General features: G+C 45.8%; 1 protein-coding gene across 1 annotated transcript; it reads left to right on the top strand.

Moving 5' to 3' along the window:
- Positions 1-1,223: 1,223 nt before the first annotated feature.
- Positions 1,224-6,566, top strand: kxd1 (KxDL motif containing 1). Its single transcript, XM_074634290.1, has 5 exons — positions 1,224-1,300; positions 3,797-3,909; positions 4,079-4,231; positions 5,033-5,079; positions 5,173-6,566. Exons 2-5 carry the CDS (start codon positions 3,812-3,814, stop codon positions 5,427-5,429), a joined length of 555 nt encoding a protein of 184 aa, XP_074490391.1. The 5' UTR covers positions 1,224-1,300; positions 3,797-3,811; the 3' UTR covers positions 5,430-6,566.
- Positions 6,567-11,720: the final 5,154 nt, after the last annotated feature.

The raw sequence follows: 11,720 nt of genomic DNA, 5'->3' as shown, positions 1-11,720 counted from the left end.
GTATGGAGTTACTGGATTTATTGGTATGAATAATATCTTAATGGTATGGTATAAGATGGGTAAGTGGATAAAAGTGAACTCAAATTCAGCTAACCACAAAGTTAGAAATGATTTACTTTATTTTCTCGAAAAGACCTTCTTTCATGGCAGTGACATACTATATCATGTAAGTATTAACGTGTGATGCAAGATAGTGTAAGGGAAAGGTTAAAGTGAATTAACAACATACTGCAGACCATCTGATCAGACTCATCAGTCTGTCCTGGTTTCTACAGGAGATGTCTGCATAAGACTTTTATTAATTATACGACTACACTAGATTCAAAAGTGAGCATTTTGTTCACATGTACATCACACTACTTACCTTACTTTATTTTAATAACACTGTAATCACTTTGCTTGAGATTTAAACAAAGAAATAAGGGTTGTTCATAAAACGTTAAACGTAACACTAACTTTTTATATTACTTTATATTTTCATTATACATAATATTTTCAAAGTGATTATAGATAGATATATTTAAAATAATGCACAAAGTTAACACCTGTACATGTCAAGCAATTTGTTAACTGTTGCAGTATTATAGTCTGTCCATTATCCGGGGCAGACGTATGCATTTATCTAAAAAATATGCATTTGTTTAAAAAAAATAAACATACATTTTATAGATAAATCCATTTATATATAAATTTATTTATTTATTACACAAATGCATATTTTTTCATAATTTTATAAATAAAATAAATAAAATAAATAAAATAAATAAAATAAATAAAATAAATAAAATAAATTTGCGTTGTTATTTTAATTGTATAATTCTACCTTTGAAAAACTTTGATATAATCAGATTAGATTTGGTAATAATGTATATTTGTAATTTGCGCAGTTTTAAATAAAGAAAAGAAAGAAACATGAAAGAACAGCGATCTACCGGTGACCTGTGGAGGGCAGCAACACGCCTCTGCTGCGTCTAGTCTGCCGCAAATCACAAACGAAGAAGAAGAACAAAAAACACCGGAAACGGTGGTCCTATGACCGGAAGTATAAAAACAAACACGGAAGTGCTTTGTTATTGTTTTCCAGCAGCTGTTAGAGGCTCAGAGGTTCAGAGGTCTGAGGTCTGAGGTCTGTCTGAGAGGCTCTGTGAGGGTTAGAGGCTCTGAGGCTCTGAGGCTCTGAGGTCTGAGGTCTGAGAGGCTCAGAGGTCTGAGAGGTCTGAGAGGGTTAGAGGCTGTTAGAGGTTCAGATCTGATATTCAAACAACCAGAGGTCGAGCAGACATCCACGGAGGGAGCTCAGGTAACTAATGTGATTATTGTTGCTTCGCTCAGTCAGGTTACCGGTTAACGGTGCCGGTGCCGGTAGAACCAGCGGATCGTCAGCATGCTAACAGAGTTCATGAAGTTCATCATCTAAACATGCAGCATTAAAACACCACAGAGGAACTGAACCCTCCTGGTGTCTTCAGACTTCATTATATCATAAATATCATATATATTAATTCATATATTATATTATATAAATATAAAGGTCTTTAAATAACAGTGATGGTTCCCTTATATGGTCTCTGCAAAAATAAATAATGACCACTACTTTCGTTGCATGATGGGTATTTTATTCTAAATGATAGCACCTGTGGTGTCCCGGTGGTGTCCCGGTGGTGTCCCTGTGGTGTCCCGGTGGTGTCCCTGTGGTGTCCCGGTGGTGTCCCGGTGGTGTCCCTGTGGTGTCCCGGTGGTGTCCCTGTGGTGTCCCGGTGATGTCCCTGTGGTGTCCCGGTGGTGTCCCTGTGGTGTCCCGGTGGTGTCCCTGTGGTGTCCCGGTGGTGTCCCGGTGGTGTCCCTGTGGTGTCCCGGTGGTGTCCCTGTGGTGTCCCGGTGATGTCCCGGTGATGTCCCTGTGGTGTCCCGGTGATGTCCCGGTGGTGTCCCGGTGGTGTCCCTGTGGTGTCCCGGTGGTGTCCCTGTGGTGTCCCTGTGGTGTCCCTGTGGTGTCCCGGTGATGTCCCTGTGGTGTCCCGGTGATGTCCCTGTGGTGTCCCGGTGGTGTCCCTGTGGTGTCCCGGTGGTGTCCCGGTGGTGTCCCGGTGGTGTCCCGGTGATGTCCCTGTGGTGTCCCTGTGGTGTCCCGGTGGTGTCCCTGTGGTGTCCCTGTGGTGTCCCGGTGGTGTCCCTGTGGTGTCCCGGTGGTGTCCCTGTGGTGTCCCGGTGGTGTCCCGGTGGTGTCCCTGTGGTGTCCCGGTGATGTCCCTGTGGTGTCCCGGTGGTGTCCCTGTGGTGTCCCGGTGGTGTCCCGGTGGTGTCCCGGTGGTGTCCCTGTGGTGTCCCGGTGATGTCCCTGTGGTGTCCCGGTGGTGTCCCTGTGGTGTCCCGGTGGTGTCCCGGTGGTGTCCCTGTGGTGTCCCGGTGGTGTCCCTGTGGTGTCCCGGTGATGTCCCGGTGATGTCCCTGTGGTGTCCCGGTGATGTCCCGGTGGTGTCCCGGTGGTGTCCCTGTGGTGTCCCGGTGGTGTCCCTGTGGTGTCCCTGTGGTGTCCCTGTGGTGTCCCGGTGATGTCCCTGTGGTGTCCCGGTGATGTCCCTGTGGTGTCCCGGTGGTGTCCCTGTGGTGTCCCGGTGGTGTCCCGGTGGTGTCCCGGTGGTGTCCCGGTGATGTCCCTGTGGTGTCCCTGTGGTGTCCCGGTGGTGTCCCTGTGGTGTCCCTGTGGTGTCCCGGTGGTGTCCCGGTGGTGTCCCTGTGGTGTCCCGGTGATGTCCCTGTGGTGTCCCGGTGATGTCCCTGTGGTGTCCCGGTGGTGTCCCTGTGGTGTCCCGGTGGTGTCCCTGTGGTGTCCCGGTGATGTCCCGGTGGTGTCCCGGTGGTGTCCCGGTGGTGTCCCGGTGATGTCCCGGTGGTGTCCCTGTGGTGTCCCTGTGGTGTCCCGGTGATGTCCCTGTGGTGTCCCGGTGGTGTCCCGGTGGTGTCCCGGTGGTGTCCCGGTGGTGTCCCGGTGGTGTCCCTGTGGTGTCCCGGTGATGTCCCTGTGGTGTCCCGGTGATGTCCCTGTGGTGTCCCGGTGGTGTCCCGGTGGTGTCCCGGTGGTGTCCCGGTGGTGTCCCGGTGGTGTCCCGGTGGTGTCCCGGTGGTGTCCCGGTGGTGTCCCTGTGGTGTCCCGGTGATGTCCCTGTGGTGTCCCGGTGATGTCCCGGTGGTGTCCCGGTGGTGTCCCGGTGGTGCAACGTGTCACTCTGTCATTAAACATGTTTTTATATTATAATAATTGTAATATTCTGACTAAACTTTGACATCTACCGGTCTGTGATAATCCATCAACATTATTCCTCCAATTTTGAGTATAGTCCAAATAATTCATAATTTCTGCATTTTTTCCTAAAAAAAAGAGGTTTAATTTCATATAAATTAAGTTAATTGACCATGAATTCTTAAAAAAGTGTAAAACTTGTGGTAATGAGTTGGAATGAAGTTGGCCAAAAAGGTGTAATACAGAATTGGGTGATAATTTATAATGTATGCTTTAAAAACAGTCTAACCAGACCAGGTCAATTTGTAAACAGAAGTTGCATGGTCGACGGGAAGACAACAGGAGGGTTAACAACCGGGTTTGAGCTTCCCTGTAGAAGATGATCAGAGTCTCTGGATCTTACCAGTTGACTCGGTTCTGAATAACTGACTGGGTCCATTAGCTCCATCATTAAGCTTTCTTTCTGGGCTCGTGGTTTCAATGCTTGTGTTGTTGAGAATATTATATTATATTATACTGTTACTCTCATTTCTAAATGGCGCTTTGTGTCTGCAGCTGTTGATCTTCATCATGGTGGAGCCGACCGCATCTGGAGTGTTCTGTAACCGGATGCTGAGCATGGTCAACTCTGAGGACGTGAACGCCATCATCCAGGCTCAGAGACACATGTGAGTGTCGTGATCTGTGATCAGTCTGCTTCTTCTCACTACTACATATAAAATGAATGTGCTGTTTGGTGCAGGTCACTTCCCTTACATATGACAGTGATGCTGATATCTGCCTTATAAACTGGCACCTGAAGATGTTTGTTGCTTTGCTGACTGATTGTTAAAACAGGCTTGACCGCTTTGAGAAAACCAACGAGATGCTGATCAACTTCAACGGGCTGTCCAACGTGAGACTGCAGCAGATGAACGAACGCTTCCTACTCCACACTCGCACCCTGGTGGAGATGAAGAAAGATCTGGACAGCGTCTTCAGGAGGATCAGGTAAGTCACTACTCTCCCCATTGCAAACACACACACACACACAATCTAGGGTGACCAGGTGTCCCACTTTACAGCATTTCTATCCCTTATTGTCCCACGTCCCACATATTGAGACGATGTCCCACATTTTCATCGACTCTAGTTTTCAAAAGTCAAACCGCTGCAGGACAGATGCTGTTCTAAATTCTGTCTTTCATCCAACGGCTGGATAGAAAGCAGTAAGGCTGTCATCATCACGGTGCTGTGTTTGCTGTCAAACTTGGCACACGTTGGTCAAGTTCAGGTTCACATTTCACCGTCTTCGCTGCGCTACGCCCAACGGAGAAAAATTGTGAGTCATCAAAAAGTCCGAAACTCTGCAGATTTAGGAGGAATATGATGTAAACTAGCACAAAGAAAAGGAAGAACAGCTACAACGAAGACTGTGAAAACTACTTAGAAGTATTTATAAGAAGGTGGACGGAGATTCTCAGAGTTTTTAGTGAGATATTGTTATATTTCACACTGAGGGGGAATACGACATGAAGAGACTCAGTTCATATGAGTCTCACAAGACTCAAAAAGAGACGTGCCGATCTCTGGAAGCATTAAAGCATTAACGCATTAACATGTTAGGAGATAAGGGGCAGAATATAAATGTTTATTATTTAAGTTAGATAGACAGTATATCTAAATTGTAGACTTCCTCTCAGCCTTGGTAACGTGTCCCACATTTGTCCCACATTTAGTTTGTTGGGATCTGGTCATCCTAACACAATCACACAGTCAACCTCTGATTATTGGCCTCCTCTGCTTCTCCAGGACACTTAAAGGGAAGATTGCTAAGCAGTACCCGGAAGCTTTCAGCAGTGAGTTAGACATCTTCTTCATCATTTTATAACCACAGTTAACGTCCCTAAATCAGCTTGTCTAAAGTAAAGATATCTCTGTTTTTCTGTCAGATATCCATGAGTCACCCGTCCTGGAGGACGACGATGATGAGTTCGACCCAGTTCCCCGCAGTGCTGCCACAAGAATTACAACAGCCACCTCGGAGCAGAGCACAGAGTCCTGTGACACAAGTCCAGATGTGATCTCACCCACTGTGAGCCGATGCTCTGAAGATCTCTCTCAAGAGCCGCCGGACACGCCCACCTCCGACGTCCCAGAGACAGCCGTCCTACTGGACGAGGGTCCGGACTCTGTACCTGCAGAATAGAGCGAGCGTTGTGTGAATGGATTTCAGCCTCGAGCTTCAACCTTCAAACTATTTGAGCAGGAGGTCATGTTGTATATTTGAGTTTGTGTTGGCCTCTACAATATCTGCTGACTTTTCTGTTGGGAAGAGCGTCATAACCTTGATGTTAGGTGTGGCTATGAACTGTCAGTGAGGACGCTGGGTTTTTGTTGGCATGCTTATTTGTCCTTTGCCTGCACAGCACTAAAATAATGCAGATTATACTTGAAGTGGTATCTCACTATAGATGTACTGTATATCTATAGGATACTGACAGTAAACCTGAGCAAAAGCCTTCACTCATTATGTGATTAGAAGCATCTAGAATTGTTTTGTTGTTGACTGAAGGAAGAAATCTCATGATTTATGTTTATGTTTTGAAAGACAAAAGTGAATGATCGTCTCAACCTGAATAAAAGTAGTTAGGGTTTGTGAGTAGTTACTACTGTTGTCTTACTATTACAACAGTATCATATTGCAGCATTGTTATTCTATGAGCCTCTGTTAAAACCAGAAAATATGTTTGTTAATGCATTCATTAATGTTTTTCAGCAGCATTTAATCTGATACTTTACTGATCCCTGCCAAGAAATGCTCTCTTTGTTTGCCGCCTCCATCGCAGGGAAGTCAAGGAGAACTTTAATCGTCTGTGATTCAGCAAACTATTCAAGGACACATGAGGACGGAGGCTCTTTGATACGAGAGCTGGAAATGGACCCAACAACTCCTTTCTCTCCATTAAAGATGCAGTTTTGATGTAAAAGGGAAATTCATCTTAAAATGTCCTTCATTTGTTATTTGTCATATTTTTACATCTCAGTTTTCATTTGTGGATTTGAAAAATGTTGTCCTTTTAAAAGCACAGACAGAGTATAGTGATAAAATGTTGACAATGCTCCATAATAATAATAATAATAATAAAAAATAATAATTGTATGACTCTACTGTCCAAAATCCAATGGAATAATTTTCCCTTTAACTCGAAGTTAATGTGAGACATGGGATTGCGTCTTGAAAAATGTTTTTGGCTCAAGTTTATGAACAATATCTTTGACATACGGTGTCCTTTGATCTGGCTTTTTTAAGTGTGAGTTACAGCTGTGTTATTGCAACATTTTATAAAATGAAAAAAACTGAATACATTTAATAAAATTGAGATGCAAAGAGAAAGATATTACATTTTAAACAACATATGTTAAATGACCAGGCTGGTGTAGGAAGGTGTAGGCTGGTGCAGGCTGGTGTAGGCCCTCAACATGTAGACATCAAGGCAATAAATAAAGTAGATTAAAGGCTGAAATACCAACGGGGCTATGCTGGCTAAAGCTCTGGTACCGTCGTACCCAAAAGCCCAAAGATCACAATGGGGGAACTGGTTTATGGTAACGTGATTAATTCAAACTGTGTTTGGAAATATGGACTCTGTAAGCAAAATATCGTTGAAAAGTCATAAAGTCCTGAAAACCTTCAGGAAAGGTCTGAGCATTCACTCCGAGGCTGTCACCAGAAAAAACAACATACAGATACTCCATCATACTGTAGTCTACTGTACACAATGAACAGATACTCCATCATACTGTAGTCTACTGTACACAATGAACAGATACTCCATCATACTGTAGTCTACTGTACACAATGAACAGATACTCCATCATACTGTAATCTACTGTACACAATGAACAGATACTCCATCATACTGTAGTCTACTGTACACAATGAACAGATACTCCATCATACTGTAATCTACTGTACACAATGAACAGATACTCCATCATACTGTAGTCTACTGTACACAATGAACAGATACTCCATCATACTGTAATCTACTGTACACAATGAACAGATACTCCATCATACTGTAATCTACTGTACACAATGAACAGATACTCCATCATACTGTAATCTACTGTACACAATGAACAGATACTCCATCATACTGTAGAATACTGTACACAATGAACAGATACTCCATCATACTGTAATCTACTGTACACAATGAACAGATACTCCATCATACTGTAGTCTACTGTACACAATGAACAGATACTCCATCATACTGTAGAATACTGTACACAATGAACAGATACTCCATCATACTGTAGAATACTGTACACAATGAACAGATACTCCATCATACTGTAATCTACTGTACACAATGAACAGATACTCCATCATACTGTAGTCTACTGTACACAATGAACAGATACTCCATCATACTGTAGAATACTGTACACAATGAACAGATACTCCATCATACTGTAGAATACTGTACACAATGAACAGATACTCCATCATACTGTAGTCTACTGTACACAATGAACAGATACTCCATCATACTGTAGAATACTGTACACAATGAACAGATACTCCATCATACTGTAGTCTACTGTACACAATGAACAGATACTCCATCATACTGTAGAATACTGTACACAATGAACAGATACTCCATCATACTGTAATCTACTGTACATAATGAACAGACAAGGGGGGGACAGGTTGTTAATGAGGGCCAGGCGGACCCCCGGGTCCCCCAGCAGGTCAATCTGACTAAAGCAAAAACACGAATTTATTTACAAATATGAGCACGATATCACCTGAAATATTTAAGGTAGTAAATCTACATTTTGTGAGATGGGGCCTCGATATTGAATATAGGAGCTGCTGCACCTAAGATCAGATCAGATCAGATCAGATCAGATCAGATCAGATAAGATCAGATAAGATAATCCTCCTCTGCACGCCACACTGGAGTCATACAGGGGCACCTTCAGCCGTAGACTGAGACCACTGAGGTGGACCACAGAACGCCACAGGAGGTCTCTCCTACCAGCGGTCATCAGACTATATAACTCATCAGCCTTCTGCAGGAAGGACAGCTGAAAACACCGAACACTGAGGACAACTATAATATCAATATCATGTGTAATACTACTTTTTACATTCTCATGTGCAATATTATTTCTTTTCTGTTTTTTACTTTACCTTTTTTATTTTACCGATCTTATTTACTCATTTTACTAAATGTATCTTACTTCATTGTTATTCTTTTAGGCGCTGGTGCTAGAAACAGTACTTTTTATTTTATACACGTGAACTTGTAATTTTGTTGTAATTTTGAAAAAATAAAAAGTACTGTTTCTAGCACCAGAGCCTAATAGAATAACAATTAATTAAGATATATTTAGTAAAATGAGTAATATCTAGTGAATGTACAGTGGACGTTTGTGCAGAAATAACTGCTGCAGCTCCTCCAGACCAACAGAGGTTTCCCGTGTCTTGTGAAGTGACGGGGCTCCGCAGAGAGAAACGTTATCGTCTCCGACCAAAACTCCGGCGTCAAATAAAAAAGAGAAAGTAAGCTAAAAAAAACGAACAGAAAAGGAGTGATATTGCACATGGGAATGGAAAATGTGGTATTGCTCATGATATTGATATTATATTTGTTGTCAGTGTGTTCTCAGTGTTTTCAGCTGTGGCTATTAACAAATAATCAAATAACAAGGTTATTTCTTATCAATGTTACCACACAGACAACCTGGAGGGGTTTAGTGGTTCCTGGTTCTGTTAATACATCCATGGTCCTGACTGGACCCAAAGCTTTTACAAGTTAGCAAACAGCAATTTAACTAGACCAGACTCTTCATGGTCTTCTGTGACAGTATCTACAGCATAGTGTCAGTTTTAATCTTATTAATGTCATGTTAAACTGTGAGCCGCTCCTCTCCACCAGAGGGCGCTGAGCCGCTCCTCTCCACCAGAGGGCGCTGAGCTGCTCCTCTCCTCCAGAGGGCGCTGAGCCGCTCCTCTCCACCTGAGGGCGCTGAGCTGCTCCTCTCCACCTGAGGGCGCTGAGCTGCTCCTCTCCTCCAGAGGGCGCTGAGCCGCTCCTCTCCACCTGAGGGCGCTGAGCTGCTCCTCTCCTCCAGAGGGCGCTGAGTCGCTCCTCTCCTCCAGAGGGCGCTGAGTCGCTCCTCTCCTCCAGAGGGCGCTGAGTCGCTCCTCTCCTCCAGAGGGCGCCGAGTCGCTCCTCTCCTCCAGAGGGCGCTGAGCCTGAGCCGCTCCTCTCCTCCAGAGGGCGCCGAGCCGCTCCTCTCCTCCAGAGGGCGCTGAGCCTGAGCCGCTCCTCTCCTCCAGAGGGCGCTGAGCTGCTCCTCTCCACCAGAGGGCGCTGAGCTGCTCCTCTCCTCCAGAGGGCGCTGAGCCTGAGCCGCTCCTCTCCTCCAGAGGGCGCCGAGCCGCTCCTCTCCTCCAGAGGGCGCTGAGCTGCTCCTCTCCACCAGAGGGCGCCTCCTCCAGAGGGCGCCGAGCCGCTCCTCTCCTCCAGAGGGCGCTGAGCTGCTCCTCTCCACCAGAGGGCGCCGAGCCGCTCCTCTCCTCCAGAGGGCGCCGAGTCGCTCCTCTCCTCCAGAGGGCGCTGAGCTGCTCCTCTCCTCCAGAGGGCGCTGAGCCGCTCCTCTCCACCTGAGGGCGCTGAGCCGCTCCTCTCCTCCAGAGGGCGCCGAGCCGCTCCTCTCCACCAGAGGGCGCTGAGCTGCTCCTCTCCTCCAGAGGGCGCTGAGCCGCTCCTCTCCACCAGAGGGCGCTGAGCTGCTCCTCTCCTCCAGAGGGCTCCTCTCCTCCAGAGGGCGCTGAGCTGCTCCTCTCCTCCAGAGGGCGCTGAGCTGCTCCTCTCCTCCAGAGGGCGCCGAGCCGCTCCTCTCCACCAGAGGGCTCCTCTCCTCCAGAGGGCGCTGAGCTGCTCCTCTCCACCAGAGGGCGCTGAGCTGCTCCTCTCCTCCAGAGGGCTCCTCTCCTCCAGAGGGCGCTGAGCTGCTCCTCTCCTCCAGAGGGCGCTGAGTCTAAAGAAGAGACGTCTATGGCTGCATGCCAAAGCTCTTAATTGCATCCCTGTTTCCCTCACTTGCGTCTCATCCTTGCGTCTTAGTCCCTCCCACCAGGGAAGCATGGAGAGACGCAAGGAAACCATGCGAGGAGAGAGGAAACGAGGAAATACGATTTAAGCGACATGGGACGGTCGTTTCCTCTGAAGCGTCACGTGAAGCGACGTCCGTTTCTGATGACAGCAGCAGCTGATCACAACTGGATCAGCTGTCAGTCAGCTTTAACAGCTGTTTGTGTCTGAACTGTAGTAATACTAATAAAGACAAGTGCAAGCTGCAGTCTGTATCTCTACTGAGTCCTGCTTAGAGGACCAGGAACCATCTCTACTGGCACAATAACTTTATATTATTGATTCATTATTAGAGTCTGTAGTTATTGATATTCTGATTGTGAGTTAATTATTTCATAACCCAGAATATGACTATGGTGTTTTTTGAACACTGGACATTATTTATTAGGCTAAAGGGAAAATGTAAATGATGTAACTCATATCAAACCCGACGTTCAGGAATCATCAGCCTCATGTGACTGAATGAGGATAAATGATGTAAAAGGTGTTTGTTGCTGACAGACAGACTCTCCTTCTCTCTGACTTTAATAGTTTCATTAATAAAAGTTAACGGGGGAAATAACAGATCATGAAAAGACAAATCATTCAAATAAATGCAGAGTTATTTTAAGTCAGTTTGTCAGGTTTTATAAACCTCTCTGACTGTCAGGCTGCTTCACTGACGGTGTGTGAAGCAGAGATACTGCAGGTCCTTCTGCTGCAGCTCAGAGCTTCAGTTAACACAGATTTGAACTAGATAGTGAATCAGAAGACAACTAAACTATAAAACGTTTAATCTGTGATCTGTCTTCACTCCGGTATGAAACTCCAGTGATGTTGAGAGGTAAAGTTATCAGATCAGTCTGATCGGCAGCAACATCCAATCAGTAACTGATATCCAATAAGGGGGCGTGTCTATCAGCAGCAGCGTCCAATCAGTAACTGATATCCAATAAGGGGGCGTGTCGGTCGGTAAAAGACTTCCGTGCAGGATACACTGGTGTATCCTCGCTCATAGCTCCTCCGGCAAGCCTCCTCGATCCTCGATCCTCGCTCCTCGATGCACAAATAAGGGCTTTGGAACGATCTTCAAAATGGCGCACCAGAACAACTTCCGGTTCAAGCGAGGATCGAGGAGCGAGGAAACGAAAATTAAGAGCTTTGGAACGCACCCTATATTCCAGACTATCAGGTCAAACTGCTTCAGCTAACAGCTAACAGCTAACAGCTGCTCTCTGAGGTAACTCACCTGTTTGTTGTTTCTTGATGTTTCACTGTGGAGATCAACTCTTTAACTGAAGACTGAGCTGACGGCTCAGTTACGACTTCTCTCATCACTC

Source organism: Sebastes fasciatus, chromosome 4 (genome assembly GCF_043250625.1).
Source record: "Sebastes fasciatus isolate fSebFas1 chromosome 4, fSebFas1.pri, whole genome shotgun sequence".
Classification (NCBI taxonomy): domain Eukaryota; kingdom Metazoa; phylum Chordata; class Actinopteri; order Perciformes; family Sebastidae; genus Sebastes; species Sebastes fasciatus.
This window is presented reverse-complemented; position numbering and strand designations above follow the sequence as displayed.

Excerpts from the sequence above, each read along its gene's own strand:
- kxd1 (XM_074634290.1), top strand. The coding sequence starts at position 3,812 with ATGGTGGAGCCGACCGCATCTGGAGTGTTCTGTAACCGGATGCTGAGC. Across the intron at positions 4,232-5,032 it reads AGCGTCTTCAGGAGGATCAG|GACACTTAAAGGGAAGATTG; the intron begins GTAAGTCACTAC and ends CTGCTTCTCCAG. Across the intron at positions 5,080-5,172 it reads GTACCCGGAAGCTTTCAGCA|ATATCCATGAGTCACCCGTC; the intron begins GTGAGTTAGACA and ends TTTTTCTGTCAG.